The following is a 22,589-nucleotide window of genomic DNA, read 5'->3' as shown; positions in this document are numbered from 1 at the left end:
AAAGAGGCTAGCTCAGGTTCCTTTGAATCTTTTTAAAATTATTCTTTTTCCCCCTTCCTCCTTTTAATCTTATAAATGAGCCTCACACTGAACTTGCTCAGTGGTGAGGTCCCTCTTAACCCCTAGATTGAGTGGCCATGTTACAAGGAGCCAAAAAATACATGTTCAGCAAACTTTTACTCTTGATTCATGTTGCCATGAAAGGGGGAAAGAGGGGCACGCAGGACACAAGGGGGTAGCACAGACATCAGAAATATGCAATTATAAAAACCAGGATGAGGTATCATTTCACCCCAAATAGGTTGGCTGAAATTTTTTTTAAACCACAGAAAAATAACAAAGTGTTAGTGAGGCTATAAGGAAATCAGAACCTTACTCGCTCCTGTGGGAATGCAAAATGATAGTGAATATGGAAACCAGTGTGCCGCTTCCTTCCAAGCAGAGCTGTCACGTGACCCAGCCAATTCCACTTCTAGGTACAGCCCCAAAAGACTTGAACATAAAGACTCCAACACAAACTTAGACACCAATGTTCTCAGCAGCACTACAGACCACAGCCAAAAGGTACAACAACCTACCATATGTACTCGAGTATAAGCAACCTATCAGCCGAGGCACCTAATTTACCACAAAAACTGCATTAAAAATGTGCTGGAAAACTCGGCTTATATACAAGTATATACGGTACATATGTCAGATGAATGGAAAACAAAATACAGTATCAAAAGTAAATTAACGTCAAGCCCACCGCCATGGATTACTTCGAACTCCCAGCAACTCTACACAGAAACGGTTTGCGAGACGGTCTATTTTCACAGGCACAGGCAATCCCATCACTTTCCAACAAAATGCAGTCTACATATACAACAACCACTACTGCTCAGCCAGTATGAAAAGCCAGTACTTGATTACAGTGTGGCTGGAGCTTGAACACACCAACTGAAACAAGCCAGCCTCAATGGGACAAACACCACAGTCACAGAAAACGGTAAGAAAAGGCAAAAGGACAGAAACCAAAATTTAACAGTGGTTACCCCAGGGGTTGGGGAGGACTGGGGTTAACGGTGCAAAGAAATGGCTTTAAGGGTAGTTGTAAATGAGCACTTTAAAAGCTGTGCCAGTGAATTGTACCTGTAGAAAGTTGCATTGGCAAAAATGGTGTGATACAAGGTGTCGGTAGGATCAGGTATCAGGCATCAAAGACCCAGAACAAAGAATCTTATTTAGAATGAGGGGGAGTGCAGAGTGGAGACCCCAAGCCCATCTGTAGGCAACTGAGACATCCCCTTACAGAAGGGTCTCAGGGAGGAGACATGCCAGTCAGGGTGCAGTTTAACAATGATGAAACATACAACTTTCCTCTAGATCTTTAATGCTCCCCCACCCCCACTATCATGACCCCAATTCTATCTTAAAAATCTGGCTAGACCAGAGCATGCACACGGGTACAGATAAGAGCTGGACACACAGGGAATCCGGGACAGATAAAAACACTCAGGACCAATTTTGAAAGTAGCCATACCAGAAGGTGAAGGTGTGGGGACCCTCTCCCAGAGGATGGACAACAGAAAAGTGGGTGAAGGGAGACATCGGTCAGTGTTAAGACATGAAAAATAATCATTTATACATTATCAAGGGTTCATGGGGGGGGGGAACCACACGGAATGAGGAGCTGATACCAAGGGCTCAAGTAGTATGAGAATGACGATGGCAACAAATGCACAAACGTTCCTGACACAACGGATGGATGGGTGAATTGTGGTAAGAGCTTTAAGAGTACCCAATAAATTGATTTTTTTTAAATGGCAAGATTTTGTCTCAACAACAAACATGGTGTCCTAGAATCCTTAGGCAGAATAAACAATTATCAAAGACTCAGGGAGAGTAAGTTCAAAGGAGTTAAATATGAACACTGGTCTACAAGCAGAACTAGATCACAGGTTTCCCAACTTATCTGCTCTGTTTGTACTGCAGCCCTTACTAGAGGACAAAGTGTAGGTGGGCGTCTGCTTTTGCAGCCATCATGGATCATTCCAGCAATCACCCCACCCCGCAGCGGTAGTCTTCTAACATCTTGGGGGCGGGGGGGCGCAGAGGGTGTAGTGCAGTGGTTCTCAACCTTCCTAATGCCTCGACCCTTTAATATAGTTCCTCATGTGTTGTGACCCCCCCGGACCATAAAACTATTTTTGTTGCTACTTCATAACTATAATTTTTCTTCTGTTCTGAATCAGGCAACCCCTGTGAAAGGGTTGTTTGACACCCCCCCTCCCCACCAAAAGGGGTCACGCTAACTGCAACATTAGTAGTTTGAAACCACCTGTTTAAATACCATCCCCTACGGTCACTGTGAGTTGGTTTTTATTTATTTTGAGCAGGCCAGGGAGAAGGAAGCTGGCACAGGAGCTGACTCCACGGAGATGAAGAAAGCCGCAGTTTGAGACAGTCCTTCCAGTTCACCTACCTCTGTGAACTTTCCACCTTTGTCCCTTCCCTCAGTTTTCTGTAATCCTGTCATTTTACTGATAACATTCTTTTCCACCTTACCAAAAGGATTGCGCACGAAGTATATAACCTTGGTGGACCTCTTTCCACAAACTGTCATCTGCTGAGCTCCATCCCTCTCGTCTTAGTGGGATAGGAGTTTCACTACTCACAGCGTGGCTAGCTGAGTCCTCCACCCTTAGGCATTTTTTTAGATCGATGCTATTCTTGTTATCTTTCAATACGCTTCTACCGCATCTCTGGACTTATTGATAAATCTGTTTGGTAGTCTGCGCTTAAAATCTACCATCCTCAGTGGCATGTGGCTTTTTATTTTTCTCTAGATACTGCTTTTTTAAAAAACTAACCATTTCACGCTCCTTCACATCAATTTAATTGCTTGTTTTTGAGCTTCTGACCTTATTCCCGTCGACACCTCATGATCACACTGGCTGGTGTGTAGGTTTGTTGCTTTCCTGCTCAAAGGCTGCATGTGTGACTACAAGCCTTTAAGACCCAGACGCTGTATCTATTAATAGCTGGGCACCATCAACTTTCTTCACCACATTTGCTTATGAGCCTATTTTGTCTTCTGTGAGTGATTGTTACGGGAAGCAGAATATCATGCATTGCCACAGTAGAACAAACAGTTCTTGTACTTAGGTGAGATTTTAGGAGAGGTACAAAGCATCATTAATACTGTTCGATGCAGGAATGCCAGGATGGATGTCCCTTAGAAATAGCCACGGTAGTAATGATTCCTGGAAGATCTGGGAAGGTGTGTGTGTGGAAGCTGACAGCAATGATGATTGTATAACCCCACTTGAGGAAAGCGAGTAACAGAATTGTAAGTGAATGGATATACTGGAAGGGGTAAGATTCAGCTACACACACACATACACACACACAATAATAATATATAACAAAAACAACAAGGGTTCCTGAGGGGAAAGAGGCGGGGGAGATAGAAAGGGAGGCTGATATCAAAAAGTTCAAGAAGAAGAAAATGTTTTGAAACTGTACTAGCAATTGTACAATTATGCCTGATCTATTTGAATTATGGAGTGTTATGACATTTGTAAGCGCTCCCAAAAAAATGATAAGGAAAAACCAAACAACTAACTTAAGCATTCCAAAGTGTGATTCTTGTCAACTCCGTTAGACACTACCAGGCTTCCATTTTAGGCTCTCTCTGAATTTTATATCAGCTCTAAACCATGACTTCGAATGTCGTGTTAGGGGCTCCAAGCACACCAAACTTCCTGTCACCAAGTGGCCGCAGTTTCACAGCTACCTTATAGGAGTGGGAGGGTTTCCCAGATTAACGTTATGGGCGGACAGTTTCATGTTTTCCAAGGAGGGGCAGGTGCTGTCAAACCACTGACCTTGTGTTAACAGTCCAGCTCCTAACCCCTACACCGTAAGGCTCCTGTCATCTTGGGCAGATGACACACACCCCACCCCTCCCAAATCTGGACCTCCAGCCCAGAGGTTCTGAGCAATGTACACACAGACTTCACATCTATTGGATCCGTTTCCGCATCCTGAAATAAACATGTATCCAACTGTGGACTACACTAAATCTAGCCTTCAAATTGCCATCAGACTGGATGATCAAAAGAAAAAAAGAGGGGAAAAAAGAGCATAACCTCCCTCATATGTTAAAAATAGTGATTTGTCGGTTACAGGGCAAAGCCCAAGTTTTTAAATTCACTTAAGAACTTTCAGTCATGTGTAACCTTCTTTCATCATGGTTATGTGGACTCCAAAGTTTACTCTCCCACCAATGCAGAACTGAATTTTAAGTTTACTGCATCTATTACCACCAAAGTCTTTCTACTTCTAGGGGAGGGGAAGGGATGGCAGATGGGGAAGAGGAAAATCTACCAGAATGCAGATTTTAAAATCTTCATGACATGGTGAAGTCCACGAGAATTTGAAATATGGCTCTGGTATTTGAGGTTGGGGGTCTAGGCTAATAAATAATAGGGCTTCATGTTGCAGACATAAACCTTTGCAGTCATGAAGTGCAATCCCCAGACTGCATATTCCATGTGTTCTATTTAGTCCCCTTACTACCATATACCAATATCAGTATCTAAACCCCAACCCAATTGCCATCACGTCCATTCAACTCGGAGCAACCCTGTAGAACAGTGGGTCTCAACCTTCCTAATGCTGCGACCCTTTAATACAACTCATCTTGTGGTGAACTAGCCCCCAACCATAAAGTTATTTTCGTTGCTACTTCATAACTGTCATTTTGCTACTGTTATGAATCGGGCGACCCCTGTGAAAGGGTTGTTCGATCCCCAAAGGGGTCGGGACCCACAGGTTGAGAACCGCTGCTATAGAGGGTTTCTGGAACTATTAAGCTCTGTAGGAGCAGTTTCATCTTTCTCCTGAGGAAGGGCTGGTGAGTCTGAACTGCTGACCTTCAGGTTAGCAGTCTAACACCTAACACTGTGCCAATGTTCACTAGCATTATTAAAACAGCAGAGGCACACTTCTGTGTGCATCATTCAGTAATTCTTCCATTTTAAAAGAAAAATTCGAACCTACCTCCATTTTTTTTCTGGCAAAATTAGAATTCTTTCATAAATGCTTCAGTAATTTGCTATGATTACAATTAACTCCAGTAAGCAACATACATATAAATTAGGTACAGGTGCCAACATAAACATCCAGCCCAGCCCTTTCATAACACACTGATGTGCACACCCTTCGCAAAAACCATCCCTGTAAACGACCACTGGCCAACTTCATTTCTATTAAAAGAAAAAAACTTTTGTTTAAAAATAGGTTTGTGAAAGATGCCCAATGCTAGTATTTTTCAGCATCTGAACTAGGTAAATTTTAAAATGATCATGAATAAAGACAACTTTCTGACAGAACTGGATACATGTTGACAAGATGAAGTATATGCTGGATTCACACACAAAAAGTAGAGAATGAGATAATGCTGCTCCAAGCAAGGCATTCGAACCGCAAGCTAGTTTAGAAAAAGCTAAGAGGTACGAGAAAATACTTGTCCTGCAACCTGTGAAGTGCTGGAGTCTTTCTCATCTGTCTGACAAAGAATTCCAATGTTCTACTACTCAAGTAATAAGTACAATGACTTTAAGTCACCTGAAACATACCTGGTTTCTCAGACTGACAGCAGACACACTTCCGGTCGCCTGCATTATTAGAAACACAGCACACAGGACAGTCCCAAGATCCCAACGGCCTTTTGAATTTATCTCCAAATCCTAAGGTACCAGTGGTTACAGTACAGCTGGAGGACGACGCTGTCACAGTCACAGTGGTTTCTGAAGTCATCGGGAGAGTAAGGACTCGCTTCACACCAGTGCCAGGTTTGGGTGTTTCACAAGCTACACATTTTACTGCTTCGGGTTTATTTAGCACTAAACATGTATCACAATCCCAGGTTCCTGCTGCTGGTTTAAACTTGTCTCCGAAGCCTGTCCCTGGCGCAGAAAGAGCTGGCTTGCCACTTTTACTTAGTGTCCCAATTCCCGTTTGTTTGGCAGGATCTCTTGGTGGCAGCTTTGTGGCCTGACAGGCTATGCACTTGCTGTCTGTAGCTTTGTTCTGGAGTAGACAAGTGTCACACTGCCACGATGACCCAGCTTTTAAATTTTCTCCAAGCCCAATTCCACTAGAAGAAAAGCTACTTATTGCCGGTCTTGTATAAATGGCAGAGCTTGTTGTGGTTGCCTGAACAGCAAAAGAATCTACCTTCGGTGGCATGAAACCTACAAGGAAAGGAGAGAATGCAAATAAATAGATAGATAGATAGATAGATAAATAAATAAAATAGAGGAAGCCTACTAACAAAACATTAACAGAAGTCTTATTAGTGGGGAAAAACATAGGTTACTACTTTGTGGCAGATTGGCTACCACAATCCAAGATGAAAAAGTTAAAGAGTTGTTTTATATCTAAGCAATCATATTCACTAATCACTTAATTACCAAATAATAACATACCTCATTAGAATTCTACCAAAAATGTCTTATCTTATCCCTCAAAAATTTTCTTCCTACCCTTCAACTAATAGCTACTTTAATACTTTCAGTTGTTACTAATTTATTGAGATGCTATCATACCTCAGTCTTACTACACTTAGCCTTGCTCCAATATTGATTGACAGTCTGCTCAGAAGCCCTTCTTCTGACGTCAGGTAATGGCTCAACTATTGGCTGGTTGGTTCCGAATCCTAACAACCTCATGTATAACAGAATGAAACACCACCCAGTCCTGCGTCATCCTCACAATTGTTTGAACCAACTGTTTTAGCCTGTGTCAATCCATCTTTTTCCCTGCCCTGGCACTTTTTCTCAATATCCATAAAATAATTATGTCTTTTTCCCCCTCAATGTTTCTACTTTAAAAAAAGGGTGGGGGAGGCGGGGACCAAAAAACTTTTAAATGGAAAGAAAGAAAAGGAGGTTGGCAAAATGTCACCCTAGATATACACATGCATTTGACAGTTACCTAATTCTTGGTTAATGCTAGTACAGATATTCTACAGTTGTGCCATAGCGATATGAAATGATCTAATTATTGAATTCCTATAGACTGTATGCTCATCTGTAAAGTGCAAGAGTTGAACCCAAAGGAAAGAAAGTAGCAATTATTAAATTTTACTGATAAAGCCAGCATTATTTATTAAAAAAATAAAAACACATAAAGCTACACTCCTCAGTTACTGACGTGATTAGATTTCAAAGACCAGCTTGTTATACAAAACGCATGCTATGTGAGTCAGTGTGCAATCTCTTTCCCTGGGCCCTGGATACATCCCAGGCTGCACAAGGTACTGCAAGGCGCCCCTTCTCTGCCACTGTTGAGCCCATGCTGTTTGGGGATGATGGTGGTCATCAGGAGTTACCCGCCACCAACCCTGGAAAGGGACCTGCTTATCCACCATCTACCCTCACAGTCCGATTCCCTCTTGTCAGGCTTCCTTGTGACTGTCTGTGACCTTGCACTGTCTTGCTATTGCATGGAGTCTCCTGGCTGGACCAAGAGTCAACGGATGAACAGGAGGAGGTGTCCCACGGACGGCTGGCTGCTCTTTCTCATATGGCCTTACTGTCCAGTATTACCATTCAGGTTAAGTCCAGAGAGAGAAAACCACATCTAGATCATTAGAGGCGCTGCCTAGTCAATTTTTCCAAAGTTTCAGAAATACGTGTCGGATAATTAGGTGGTCGATAATTGAGGAGAGGTATAATTACATGAATACACCTACCTTGTTAAATCTAAATTATTTCTGAACTAGAGGGTTATATAACGGATAGTTTTATATTCTTTCAGCAAATATTTCCATTTAAATTCTGAAACATCCAATTTGTTTACAAACCAAAACCATCTCTCTCAAAATTGACCCCATTCCCTTCAAATTATTACCCGCAAGCCATTAAAATGTGTTTCATTGCAACTGAATATTGTACCCTATGTACCATCCATGTTTCCATCCAGCAAATAATTTCCAACTGGCCTGGTTACTGATATCTAGACCACAAGTAGGGAAAAACCTGAGGGAAACACAGCAGTTTGCTGCTTCAGGATAATCACCCGATTTCTTTTTTTTCCCCCCCCGCTGTTTTTCTTTCTTTCGTTTTAATTTAATAGATCTTTTTATTGGGGCTCATACAACTCTTATCACAATCCAATACATACATACACAATACATCAATTGAGTAAAGCACCCTTATACATTCGTTGCCCTCATCATTCTCAAAATTCGCCTTCCACTTGGGTTTCTGGAATCAGCTCGTTTTCCTTTTTTTCCCTCTCCCTCCCTCCCTGGTCCCCCCCCTTAATAGTTTATAAATAATTATTTTATCTTATCTTACACTGCCCGGCATCTCCCCTCACCCACCTTCCCGTTGCCCATCTCCCAGAGGAGGTTACACATAGATCCCCAAGATCGGTTCTCCCTTTCTACACCCCCTTCCCTCCCAGTGTTGCCACTCCCACCACTGGTCCTGAGGGGTTCGTCTGTCCTAGATTCCCTGTGTTTCCAGATCCCTACTGCACCGCTGTAGACCCTCTGGTATAACCAGGTCCGCAAGGTAGAATTGGAATCATGATAAATCGGAGGGGAGGAAGTGTTCAAGAACTAGAGGAAGGGGCAGCCGCGCTCTTCCACCACCCCACCAGGCAGCTGCCAGCCCCGGCTCCGGCGCCCGCCCTGCCGCCGCAATCCGGGGGGCAGGGACCGGCATCTCCCCCATTGGAGCCTGGGGGGCGCCTGCATCCCCCTCCCCCAAGCCCTGCCTCTCCTGGCTTCCCGAACGGCTGGAGCGACTCCCAGGGAAAGCTGTTGCCAGTCCAGCGGCGGCCGCCGGGGTATCTCAGCTGCCAGCCAGGGGGGCACCGGGCATCTGCGAAGCCAACCTCGCTACTTACTGGGCATCTCCCGACATTGAGCGACTGCGCCGCCGCCAGGCTTCTGCCGACCCCCAGGCCTCGGATTTCCGCGCGCCCTCCCCTCCCCAGGGCACGACGCCCGGCTGCTCCGGGCGCCTCCAGCCCCTCGGGCCACCACCGCCGCGATGCTGCCCTGGCGACGTAACAAATTTGTGCTGGTGGAGGACGAAGCCAAGTACAAGGCGAAGAGCCTGAGCCCGGGGCTGGCCTACACGTCGCTGCTCTCCAGCTTCCTGCGCTCCTGCCCGGACCTGCTGCCCGACTGGCCGCTGGAACGCCTGGGCCGCGTGTTCCGCAGTCGGCGCCAGAAAGTGGAGCTCAACAAGGAGGACCCGACCTACACCGTGTGGTACCTGGGCAACGCCGTCACCCTGCACGCCAAGGGCGAGGGCTGCACCGACGACGCCGTGGGCAAGATCTGGGCGCGCTGCGGGCCGGGCGGGGGCACCAAGATGAAGCTGACGCTGGGGCCGCACGGCATCCGCATGCAGCCGGCCGAGCGCGGTGCCTCGGGGGGCTCGGGGGCCCGCAGGCCGGCGCACGCCTACCTGCTGCCGCGCATCACCTACTGCACGGCCGACGGGCGCCACCCGCGCGTCTTCGCCTGGGTCTACCGCCACCAGGCGCGCCACAAGGCCGTGGTGCTGCGCTGCCACGCCGTGCTGCTGGCGCGGGCGCACAAGGCGCGCGCCCTGGCCCGCCTGCTCCGCCAGACCGCGCTGGCGGCCTTCAGCGACTTCAAGCGCCTGCAGCGCCAGAGCGACGCGCGCCACGTGCGCCAGCAGCACCTCCGCGCCGGGGGCGCTGCCGCCTCGGTGCCCCGCGCCCCGCTGCGACGCCTGCTCAACGCCAAGTGCGCCTACCGGCGGCCGCCGGCTCAAACAAGGCCGCGGGGCGCCGCGCCTTAGCAGCATCCAGGAAGAGGACGAGGAGGAGGAGGACGACGACGAGGGGCGCGAGGGCGGAGGCCCCCAGCGCGAGCGGCCGGAGGTGCTCAGCCTGGCCCGGGAGCTGAGGACGTGCAGCCTGCGTGGGGTCCCGGCCCCGCCGCCGCCGCCCGTGCAGCCCCGCCGCTGGAAGGCTGGCAGGGAGCGTTCGGGCCAGGCTCGCTGATTGCCCAGGGGCAGGACCGGCCCTGGGCCCTCCGGACTTGCTGTCTCCAACCCCGGCCCGCTTCGGCTCCCCCAGCGCCCCCCACCGCCTTCACCTTTCTCGTGATCTCTGTTGTCTGCCCCTCCGCGCTCGCTTGGGCAGGGGTCCTGGCTGCCCCACCTCATCCTGGCTCAGGGTGGCGCCTTCTTAAGCCCCTGATTATTGGGCGTGGGGCAAGAGGAATGTCTCCACCCCCATCCGTAGTTTCCTGGGGACCCTCTATCGTGGGCCTGCCGCCTAGCTTTACACCAAGTCTCCCGCTCAGACCCTGCCTCCTAAAACATGTTCTCATTCGAATGGATGAGAGTTTTCCAGAAAAATAGGAGGGCGGTGGGCATGGATCCTGACCAAGACGGAGACAAGTAACCCGCTCTAGGCGCCAAGCCTTCCCCACTGGGAGGCGGAGAGGCTTTCTTGAAGGGAAACCATCAAGGGGCCTTGAAGAATTGAGGCAGGCCTCTGGCTAGAAGCTGCGGAGTTTCCCGACTTTGAGGACAGGAACGCTGTGAACCTTCGGCCTGGTCTCTCTACCCCTTGGAGGACTTCTGTGACTTCACTGCTCGGCCTCTGGAGGAGCTGGACTGGTTCTGCCATCATTCCGAAGGCCGGCTTAAACCAGGTAACAGCCCTCTGCACCAGCAGCTGCCCCAGCCTCTGTCTGCCCTCCCAACTGGCACCTTGCACCCCCACAGGACTCCTTGCCACCCGCCCATCTCTCTGCAGACAGATGTGTGTGGTCCCTCACTAGGTGCCCCACACCAGGACCAAGATGTGGCCTCTGAAGGAGGTAAGGAGCACTTTTGGCAAGTGCATGGAGCACCAACTACCCGGAAAGTCAGGTGCTCCCAGAGCAGGAGGACCCTCGCAGCTGGAAGGAGGGTGTGGGTCTGATAGAGGGAGGGGCCCCTGCTCAGATGTCTCTCAACAAGGTCACAAAAAAGCCCAAAGATCTGTGTCACCAACTGATCATTGTAAATAAAGTGGACCTACGTTTTCAGCCTTGCAAAAAAAAAAAAAAAAAGAACTAGAGGAAGGTCTTGAGTTTCATTGTTGCTACACTGAACCCTGAGTGACTCATCTCCTCCCCACTACCCCTCTGGAAGGGATGTCCAGCTGTCTACAGATGGGCATTGGGTCCCCATCACGCACTCCCCTCATTCACGGTGATATCACCCGATTTCTTTACTTGTATTCCATACTGGCCTATCTCTATCTTGCTGTACTGTAACAGGGTTTCTAACACATTTCTTACAAGATCCGACTATACCTATATTCAAAAGTCACCCTCTCCTATAAAAAGATAAGAGATGAGTCACAATTTGTAAAACATACAGATGACAATAAAACGAGCTTCAGTTTGTAACGGATAATTCAGACTATCCCGAGGACAGCTGTTATCTTACCAGGACTTTTCAAAATCTCTAGAACACTTCCTTCCTTCAGGACTTTTGCGGGTCTAAAAGGGCCCTCACAATCTTCATCTTGCTTCTTTGTACAGCTTGTACTGTTCACTGAAGCATTATCTTGTACTGCACATTTTTTCATTGTAAAAAAAAAGAACAGTAAGTCAAAAGTAAGAGCATTGGACTCAAGGTGAATGCATTTAAAAAGTAAAACATAAAAGGACAAATACTGTAGGACCCAACTTATATGAAATACTTAGAATAAGCAAACACATAGACAAAAATTTAACAGCGGCTCCCAGGATCATGTTGGCAAGAGGAAAAAAAGGGGAGCTACTGGTTAAGAATATACCAAGTTTCTGCTTAATGGGGTTAAAAACATCTGAAAATGGAAAGGACTGATGGCTGCACAACAAAGAAGGTTATTAACGTTACTCAATTGTACATATAAAAATGGCTAAAACAGCTAATGTTCTATGTTTTACGTAAAAACAAGAAACGGTTAAAAAGAATGTCTCTCAAAGCCAACCTTACTGAGATCAATTTCTAAAACTTCACCCAAAAAAGCCACCATAATTCAAAGAAAATGAGTATTAAGAGTTTATTTGCCATATAGAGAGGCAAGAGTACTATTTCCCATGCTGTTCATCCTGACAGTCTCCCAACAAGGGCAAAGAACATAAACTATAATTACCACTGACTGAATTTCACTGGCAATCAAGAAAATTAAAGCCAAAATACTAGGTAAGGATAACTATATCATTAGGCATTTTGATTTCGACAATTTAGCAATACTTCAGCCTTCAAGAGTTATTCCACTCCAAGGAATTCGCTGTATGACTGGATGATCCTTCAGTAGTCCTACTGTAACCCTGGACAGTACAACAGGTCCCAACTCAAAGGGGTTGCAAACCGCTGTATTGAACTCATGCACACCCAGTCAAACCTAGTCTGCTCACAGCCACTCTCTATTGCTCCATCGGTTTGAGGCTGTAAATCTCTGAGAGCAGAAGCCTCATTCCTCTCTCTTCAGATTAGCACCCCAACACCTCGCCCAAAGTGCCACCGTGGCTTCTTTCAATGTGACTGAATTGAAAGGTGGTTTCCTGCTGTCATCAATTTCACCTCAATATTTTTCAACACCATTTAAAAAGCCAAAAGAAAAACCTACCTACACCTAACATGTGTCAAAAGAAAGAAAAGACACACTTTATCACATTCTATACCCTGAATGGACAAGAGACAATAGTGGGGAAATTCCCTCTCCTCAGATACTCATTACTCATGACTTCCACATTTTAAGAGGCTTCAAAACGACATAAGTGGTGAGAACACAAGCATCAGAGTGAGGCTGCTCTGCTTGTCTTGATGCCACGCAAAACTACGTCTTTACAGATTGGAGGAATTTCCCCAGATATGATCAAATTCAAAGCTGTTTGCAACAGACTCCTACTCCTTCAGTCACCATGAGTAATGCAATAAGAAATACTGGGCAGGATTTTAAATAACTTTTCTTAGAACCAGGCAGGAAATTAGTCTTTTGAATAGGTTTACGCCTCTTGCGTTCATACTAGGGGGGGGGGGGGAGAGTAGGTTCCTAGGAAGCGAACATACAATATTCCTGTTATCTTACAAGGATTTCAAAAATTCTTATACAGTAAAAATAAATGGGATTGAAAACATGCCAGTCATTCTTATTTCATGCTACTCTCTCATATAATCATGAAGTTCTTCCCACGCTGGCCTTCTTAAAAGGACAAATCATTCATTAGGTTAGTAACTGATTACAAATCTTGTGTCAGCCATCTAGGAGATTCCAGTTGTAACAACATGCCTACTTTTGTCCATTGACTAATGAGAATAATTTTGTGGGTGAGATTCTCTCTCAAACATTTATAGAGAGGAAGCTGAGTATTGTCTACCAAATTACCAAAATGCACTGTCAGCAGGAAGACACTAGTTCTTGATTGCTTTTCATTCAAGTGAAGACAATGCCAAGAATTGTTAAAGGTGAAAGATTAGAATATGAAATACTAACCCAATCTACTACTCTAATATTTTTTACCTGTTATATTCACAGGAAAATATAGACAATCAGAGGGTGAATTTCAGCTAAACATCCAACCAGCCATTCCCCCTCAGCATGAGTTCATTTACATGACCTTAAACTTCTGTGGCTTGTAGGCCTAGAGAGTAAGTTAATATATGCATGCGATTTATCTAAATTTATCTTTTATGCAAACGTTTATCAGAATTTGTATTTTAAACTTACCTGAACTACTTGTTATTGGCTCGAAAGTACTACTGGAGCTAGAAAGTTCTGTTGTTTTAGCCAAGGGCACGCTAAATGTAAATCCAATCTGAAAAACAGAGGTCAATTTTGTTTTAAAGAAATGACAAATATACTCTTTTCTTGTGTATACACAGAAAGATCTATTCATGAACAATGAATCACCTTATGGGACATAAGAATAGCATAGGAACTTCCTAGATGATTAAAGAGCCAATCAAAATTAAATGCAACATTATTCTTGACTGAATCTAGAACTAAGACAAGCAAAACCACTATTAAAGGACAGTCTGGAGCCAAGTAAAAAATCTGAATCAGTATTAAATTTGAGGTAAGTATATTGTAAACCGGCATTTAAAAAAGAAAGCATCTATTTTCAGATGATTCAGAGATATATTACAAGAGCATAGTGTTTGTACTTCATTTTGCAATGGTACAGGAGAGAATGCATACTCTTAAGGTTAAATGCGCATGCCTTAAATGACACATAAGTATTCCTTCATTCAGTATTCTGTAGACTAAAGATTTTTTTAATATACAGGAAGACAAAAGAGTGCTTCTTACCACTAGACATTTTAGATTTAATTTTTAAAAAGAAATAAACTTCACACAACAGAGCCTTTCATTCTTGTCAGTGAACAAAAGACATCCTTTGGCTTCTACTTACAGATGACGGAGGTAGTACATCTGCCTCAGTAGACTTAACAATTGGAGATGAAAATCTAAACATGGGACTGGCAGCACTGCTCGGAGAGGTCATTTGTACCTGATTTTCCAAATTATTAAGAAATGACACAGAAAGAGCTATTTAGAAAAGAAAAAATTCACAACAGAATTGATCTTAAGCAAATTAATTATTTCAAAGAAACCAAACCATTTGTTTTTTCCTTCAGAACTAAAAGTCATTTTAACTTCTGAAGCACTGAGCACACACAGCTCTGCCATCTGGCTTCCTCGGAAGAGGGGGAAGGATCTCAACTTATTAGACTAAAGGAGGGAAACGTATCTGAAGAATAAGTCAAGCAAAGTAAGAGCCAGGAAGGAATCAAGGTGCTCATTCTATCAGAGAAGTCAGTGTTAAGTATACCTTACACAGTTTGCAAACACATTTTTAACAGTATCTTTCTCTAATGGCGGCACTATTTAAGAAGTAAAAAAATAACACACCCACTATCATGTATAAAAAATTTTTTAAATCTTAACATTTCAACTTTTCTGTTTATTACAGTTCTAACTTTGGTAGTGAAAATGAATCATTTCTCTAGGTAAAATTTTAAGTGAAATAAATATAGGAAAGGTTGTATACCTTCTTTGTTAATGATTGTGAAGGACTGATGGGTGACGGAGAGGAAGTTGCTGCTGTAGGAGAACTAAAATTGAAGGTAGGCAGTGAAGAACTCGTGATGGGTAGAGAAATTTTCGGTAACTCTGGTACTTCCATTTCCTAAAGCACAACATGTTTTATAATTACTTATTGTCTGGTATACCGGATGAACTGACAGATAAGAGTACAACATAATAGGAGTCCAGCTGGCATGGTAGTTTACCGGTTGTTGGGCTGTTACCCTCAAGGTAAACAGTTAACCCAAGGAGAAAGCGGAGGTTTTCTGTTCCTAGAGATTATCTGCCTGGGAAACCCACAGGGACAGTTCAACAAGGCATGTGTTCCCAAAGGGCTGCTTTGAGTTGGCATTCATTCAGTGGCAGTGAATTCGGCTGTTTGTGTTATTGCTGTCTTATGTTTTGAGTACGTGAAGAATTAGTACCATGTACTAAGGATGAAGGCTCATATGGGTTGAGAAAACAAAATCTTTTTAATCACAGAGCTGGTACCTAACCAGCCATGTAAATTTGAGAACCAAAGTAAACAAGGGGGTGGGGGGTGGGGGGTGGGGATCGTATTCTATAGAACACTTTAGATATCAATGTAATGTTCTATATGATATTTGACATGAAGACCACCACCTTGATTTTCAAACCCACTGCGGCAAAGCTAGTCTCCAAAGTGAAAGGACCTCGGAGCACACACGAAGTGCCATTCCTGCTAGCAGCAGTAGCTGAAAGAATCTGAGTATTTCAAAGGCGGCCTATTTATAAAAAGTAAACCGTAAAACAAAAACATAATAAAAAAACACCCAAAATACTCATTTGACACAAACCTCTACCCTCTACACCTTGATAAAAATTATGGGTGGGTGGGTTTGGGGAGATTTAAGGTAGTCAACCTTTAGTACCTTTTTCCCTCACCACTCATTAAAGTACACACCTCTTTCCTCAGACTCCACATTGTAGAATTAGAGCCAGGGACAGAGGGTTTGGGTGAGGCATTCTGGGATGTGAAGTTGGCAGTTGGCCGGAATGGTGAGAATAGGGGCACCGGGGGTTGTGCAGAGAAAGGAGGAGGTCTATATGAAGTACACCTCTTGACAGTTAGTATGTATCAGACAACTAAAAAAATTATTAAAGTCATACTAACCACCGATCTGCAAAAACAAAACAAACCCACAGCTACCAAGATAAGTCCGACCTAAACATGTGATACGCTAAAGGAGTAAAATGGGTCCACCACAAGGTTTGTGAGATTATCGATCTCATCAGAAGCAGACTGCTTCATCTTCCTTCTGGGGAGCAGCTGGTGGGTTTGAACCATGAAGTTTTTGGCTAAACAGCCCAACACTTAATTCAGAACACCTTAGTAAAAGCAACCAACTCAATAAACCAAGTCAGTTTAAACATCTACAAGACAGCCAGAACTGAGCTGCCATCATCAACCTTATCAACTTGAGCTTAATTTTTTTTAAAAATCTTTAAGGAACCATTCACAAGGTTGGATATATAGCCCACCCCACCCCCAGGGGGGCAAATCACCGATATGTGGGTGCAGGGAGACAACGGACAGTGTAAGACATGAAATAACAAGAATAATAAATAGTTGACCAAGGATTCATAAGGGTGGAGGGAGGGGAAAAAAGAAGGGCTCAAGCAGAGAGAAAATGTTTTGGAAATGTTGATGGCAACATATGTACAAGTGTGCTTATCACAATTGAATGATGGATTGTCCTCAGACTTGTACGAGCCTCCCCCCCCCCAATAAAATAATAATTTAAAAAATCCCACACAAACCTATCATCTGACAAACACATTCAACCCCAACATGATTTCCTTATTCAGGAATAATAAAGGGAGAGGCACAGAGTTTACTAAGAAATATAAAGCTGTCTGAAGAACAAGCTTGAAGTACATCAAACAGATTCTAATTTGCTTATGTAACAAGGTAAGATAATTCATTTTTAAATAATAAAGACCACATAAATAACTTTAAACAAGAAAATTGGTTTGCTATGAAAGCTTTAAAACTTAATACACAGATTTCATTTTCCCTTCAAAATGCTAGAATATAAGTAATACATTCCCCGCCCTTCAGAATTCCCCAGCAGAGCAAGAAGCAAGCACATTATTCTTGTGCTGGGTTCTCCCCAGGCCCCAAACCCATCATCACAGCAAAGATTTAAATAAACTTCAAGAGTATCAAGATGCAACCCCTACCTCCTCCTCTGGAGGTTTAGATGCAACAAAGCGTGTTCTTTCTCGCCTCATTTTGCCGCCTCCACCACCAGAAGATAATCCATTGGCTGCAGGCACACTGAAATTTGGGTATGAAAAACCACTAGCAAATGAAAAGAAAGTAAAAAATTGACATATCACTCTAATCCATAACTTGTTTTATCACCAAATACCTCAAGACCAGAATTGTCAACAAAAAAGTAAACACATGGGGGACTTTGAAAAGTTCATGAAAAAAAGAAACTGAAAGGTAGTGGAATTTTGGGACAAACTCGTTGATGCCCCCTTGTAAATATACAGCTGAAGGCGATTTTTGGTATATAAAGTCTCTCTTTGTTAATCTTGCTGATTTTCACGTAGGTGCATGACATCGAATAAGGGACCTTATAAAGTAGCGGCGGCATGGAAAATGGCATTACCTTTCTCGCTCCCTAGCTTGTCGTGGTGCCACATTGTTTTCAAATCCAGTCTGAAAAGAAAGTATACGTATTTACACACTTGCTTGTTTTCTCTAATTTTCTGAAGAGCACCCCTTTATCTACAAATTTAAATTTTTAGAATCAAGAGTTTCATGATTTTGGAACTAACAATCCTCCAGTTTGAGAGCAAACACTCCAAACTCACTGCCATCAAGCTGATTCCAACTCAAAGTGGCCCTGCAGGACAGAATGGAACTGCCCTGTGAGGCCAACTCTTTAGGGCAATAAAACCCTCCTCACCTAGAAGAGAACAATGAGAACTGTGATGATATAATGTGAGAAGTATAACCCTTATCAAGGAATAATTTGAACCCAAACCTACTTCTACTGAAATCGAATCTCACTCCCGGGAACCTTTTATACAGTTTCTGAGACTGTAAGTCTTTACAAGAAGCAAACAGCCTATGGTCTCTCCTTCAGAGTGAGTAGTGAGCTTGTGAGGTGGCCCCTTGTCAAACCCACAGTAACAAGGTATTCGGAACATGATAAGGATCCAGTGAGAGGGCACAGAGTAATCATGAAGGCCAACGACAGGACTTAAGATTCAAAAGAAATGGTGTTAATAAAGGATTGAAGCCCACTGCATGTAAGAATTCAAAATGATAAAAAGACTTAAATACACAAGTAGGTAAAAAGCTATTTTAAGACAACGGTTAATTCTTCCTTTTAATAGAAATGGCAACTAATAAATGTAGGCAGGATGGTCAAAATAGAAAACCATGTAGTAACACCATTAATACAAAACTGAGTCGGTAACACTAAGAGTGCATTTATATTCTCATGATGACATTTGTCGATACAAAAAGGAAACAATGACTTGACCGTGGTGAAATCACACAGGCACAACGCTAACTAATGGTCACGTTGCCATGTGGGAGAAACTGGTAGCAAGTGCCTCCTGGTATGATGTGCTGGGGAGTGTGTCCTGACTCATGGTGACCCCACATATGCACAGCAGAACTACACGGTAGCATGGAAACAGAAAGATTCCAAGCAGGCGTGTCTTCCAAGGCATCTGTTTCAACCTGCCACCTCTCAGCTAACAGTCACACACACAGCGGTTTGTGCCATCCAAAAATTCCACAAATATATTAGACTCATGACCAAACCACTGCACCACTGAGCAGTTCTGAAGAACGACCGCAAGGTTTCCAAAGCTATAAATCTCTACAAAAGCAGAGGCCACATCTGTCCCCCGTGGAGTGCTGGGTGGGCTCCAAGTGTGAGCAGCTTAACTGCTGTGCCACTAGGGGTCTTCATATGAATCAGATCATAGGAGGAGGAATGCGTAATTTCCACAGATATGGTAATACAGGAGGAAGTGCTCAGAGAATGCTGTGAAAGTACACATGGGTGAATTTCATAAATTCACTTCAAAAGACTTCAACAACAAAACAAATTATTTCATCTAGAAAATGAACATGCAACTACTGAGTCTTGGTGAACACTCCTTTCTTATCTATTCAACTTAAGCTATTTTAAAGGCATTAGAAACGGATAATCATAGCAACTAATTCACAGAATGCCCTCATTATCCAGTTGGTGTCACAACAGTGGTAGAACATTGGTATGTTACAGTATTTAATATATTCATTTTAATCAATTCAAAGACTCTGGTAAAATAAAACACACTCACATTGTGCTTTTTATCTATTCTTTGATTGGTCTTCTTCATTTCTCCAGATGGGGTAAGAGATGGTTTAAAATAAACAGTTCGATTTGTTGCTATAGAAACTGGCTTTGGGGTCATCAGTCTCTGAACAGGGGGATATTGAGAGTCCACCTGACAGGAAAAAGAAATCAAGACAATTGTGGTCATTTATGAATCAATGACATATATCTAAAACTATTTGGCATTAGTTAATGTGACCTAGAGAAATATCCAGTAAATACAAACAAATGCTGAGAGAAAAACTGCTAAGAATAACACCAAGGGAATATATAAATTTTACTTATTTACATACTTGGAGATATAATTCTAAAATGTTTCACAAATGATTGTATGCTTTTCCAGACTTTGTGACTTTTCACCAACATATGCAAATGTGGAATTATATTCAAAGCGGGTTCACAAATCTAAGCTTTCATAGACTGAATTGGAAAAAGTCACTAAAATATTTTGCCATATTTCTCCAAAAATGCTATCAAAACTTTGCTCAAAAAATTAAAGTATTTTAAAACAATCACATAATTCCACCACCACCACCCCTCCAAAGTTAGCCAATCTCCCTTCAAGATGATTTTCCTTCAGTTATTTGAACACAAGTTGGCAAAAGCTGTGAAGACTCCCAGATCACAAAACAAACTGGTCTTTTAATCTAAGCACACAGCGCTTTGTCACTGAAGCACAACGACAACCCTGTCGGCGCAAGATGACTACCAGCAAGGGATTCGCCCTGGCCACAGATTGTGACGCTCTCTCAATAAAGTCCTCTCGCTCAGCAGCAGCTGTGAGCAGCATTGGTTTCCAGGGAAAGAGTCTCAGTATAGTTTTAAGCTCTTCCCTAAATCCTCATCACAAGTGTGACCCTACAAACTACAAAGGCCTCTACTTTGTAGAATATTTTGACTAATTATATCCCTGAAACATAAACTGCAATACTGCATTCTGGACTTGGCCTTCCTAACACAGATCAATATGTTTTATTGACGTTTCAAACACCCTTTAATGAAATTGATGAAAACATATTTAAATTTAAAACATTTTTATAGCAGCGAATAATGACTTTTCTCTTCCTGACTGGGGCATTGAACCGATAACCACAAGTGGGAACCAGATGAAGTTTTCTACTCCTGTAAAGACTTACAGCCTCTGAAACCCACAGGGGCATTTCTACAGGGTCCCCATGAGTCAGAACTGACTCGGTGACACTGAGTTGTTCTTTGAGGGGATTCTAACAACGGCAAAGGTCAAACTCCTTTGCACTCCTAGATAAAATGGAAATTTATCTTTCTTTCCTACAAAAGAATAATAGTGAGAGCAATACAATGAGCTAGATACAGTTCCCACAATTAACACACAAAATAAAATTCTATTCAATTACTTTTGGAGAACTTGGTATTTTAACAAATGCTTTTGCAAGTAAGCATGTAAGAATCTGTTTCCTAAAGGATACTTAACTAGACACAAATATAGGTCACAAAGATACCTTTCCTGTTAATTTTCAAGCAGTTTGTTTGTTTTCCTAAGCTAATTTTAACCAAATCCGAAGACCCAAACCCACTCCCCCTTGGGTCCACTTGACCAGCTCAGAGACCCTGTCCAGGGTTTTGTACAGGGGTTTTGGAGGCTGTGCCTCTTTAGGGCAACAGACAGCCTCAGCATCCTCTCGTGGAATAGCTGGAGAGTCTGCGGTGTTGGCCTTTCTTCCATTAGCAGCCCAGCACGCAACCACTGACGCCATCAACAGAATATACTAAAAGAGCACCCAAGGTGGAAGTTACGCTGTATTTTTACGAAATTCAACATTTTGCAACATTTTGGCCGACTGAATAGAAAATGTGCCCACCCATATAAAATCTATTACAAATTTGTTTAAGCTATTGTAAATTTGATGTTGGTTTAAATGAGAAAACTTTACGATTGAAATGTTTACTATGAACTTTATCTAAACTATTTATTAAACACTTCAACTAACACTTCATATTAGTGACATTATCATTTCTCCTAAAGGCTGTCAAGATCCTGTAAACGGACATGCCAAATAACAAAGAACACCAAGCAGCTACCATCTATACAACATTGTGTAGAGCAGCGGTCCTCCCCTTCCTAATGCTGCCACCCTGCCAGACAGTTCCTCATGTGGTGGTGAGCCCCCAGCCATGAAATGATTTTCGTTGCTACTTCTTCACTGTCATTTTGCTACTGTGATGAACCGGACGACCCTGCCTGTGTAAGGGTCCTTCGACCCCCAGGTTGAGAACTGCTGGTGTAATAGAGGCTCTGAGAAATAATTACCTCTACAGAGAAAACATGGTTACTTTTAAAATCTTGGCCCCTGATGATTGATGATTATCTACTGACTCTAATTTGTACATTAATTTTGTACTGACTCTAATTTGCACAGTAATCTTCAATTAAAAGTAACACAATGAGTACTTCTCAGCCTTCTGGCTAAGATCAAGTATAAAAAAATAAACACTATATAACACTTTAAATAAATACTAATAAAGTCATCCCCCTTACCTTTTCTCTTTTGGTCTGAAAATCTGTGATATCTATCCCACTCTTATGAAGAGGCTGAAAAATTAAAACACCGTTAGAGTCGATGGAAACTGAAAAATATGACTAATAAGCAAAATGTGTGTGTGTGTGTGTGTGTGTGTGTGTGTTTAAATACACCGATAGGTTTCAAAGTCAACTTACAGAATTCAGGGATGAAGAGACAACAGATGGAATTCTTTTTGCGTCCTGCAAATGTTGAAATCATAACAAAATTAAGGTATTTCACTAAAGTCAAAGAGAATTTGCTGCACTACTTTATTTGTGATTTTAAAAAGTTTACCGCTAGAGGACTTGACATCTTCTCCAAAGATTGTAATATCCGCCGGGCTGTTGAGCTAGTCACCCCGTAAGATTGTGCATTAAGTTGCTTGGCTTTCATCTGTCTTCTTACTGGTGCCTGTAAAATAAACCCTGTGTTATTTCTTTGGAATATAAAATGTAAAGTATGTTATTTTAAGCCATGAGAAATATACCAAAATGAATGGATATCCAAAATTAACAGTAATTGATCTCTAGGTGCTGCCTTTCAGAGCAAGTTTAAATTTTTT

General features: G+C 43.1%; 2 protein-coding genes across 5 annotated transcripts in view; one reads left to right on the top strand and one right to left on the bottom strand.

Annotated features, from left to right (window-relative positions):
* The window catches only part of NUP153 (nucleoporin 153), a 73,799-nt gene that overhangs the window by 11,379 nt on the left and 39,831 nt on the right, over positions 1–22,589 (bottom strand). For 2 of the 4 annotated variants that reach the window (XM_075533490.1, XM_075533483.1), the window contains exons 6-16: positions 22,322–22,438; positions 22,183–22,227; positions 22,003–22,056; positions 19,453–19,599; positions 17,757–17,806; positions 17,320–17,440; positions 15,080–15,217; positions 14,441–14,539; positions 13,756–13,843; positions 11,484–11,609; positions 5,625–6,242 (exon numbers count right to left, since the gene is read on the bottom strand). In XM_075533490.1, the coding sequence (XP_075389605.1) occupies positions 5,625–6,242; positions 11,484–11,609; positions 13,756–13,843; positions 14,441–14,539; positions 15,080–15,217; positions 17,320–17,440; positions 17,757–17,806; positions 19,453–19,599; positions 22,003–22,056; positions 22,183–22,227; positions 22,322–22,438 (1,603 nt within the window). The remainder of the gene's footprint in view (positions 1–5,624; positions 6,243–11,483; positions 11,610–13,755; positions 13,844–14,440; positions 14,540–15,079; positions 15,218–17,319; positions 17,441–17,756; positions 17,807–19,452; positions 19,600–22,002; positions 22,057–22,182; positions 22,228–22,321; positions 22,439–22,589) is intronic. The other 2 variants (XM_075533496.1, XM_075533501.1) reach the window with 2 other exon arrangements.
* LOC142437658 (protein FAM43B-like) lies at positions 8,902–10,041 on the top strand. The gene is given in 2 exon segments (XM_075540745.1): positions 8,902–9,809; positions 9,811–10,041. Coding segments are annotated over 2 exon segments (987 nt in total). The 5' UTR covers positions 8,902–9,053.

This window comes from Tenrec ecaudatus, chromosome 1 (genome assembly GCF_050624435.1).
Source record: "Tenrec ecaudatus isolate mTenEca1 chromosome 1, mTenEca1.hap1, whole genome shotgun sequence".
NCBI lineage: Eukaryota > Metazoa > Chordata > Mammalia > Afrosoricida > Tenrecidae > Tenrec > Tenrec ecaudatus.
The sequence above is the reverse complement of the archived record's forward strand: the minus strand, read 5'-3'. Positions and strand labels throughout refer to the sequence as shown.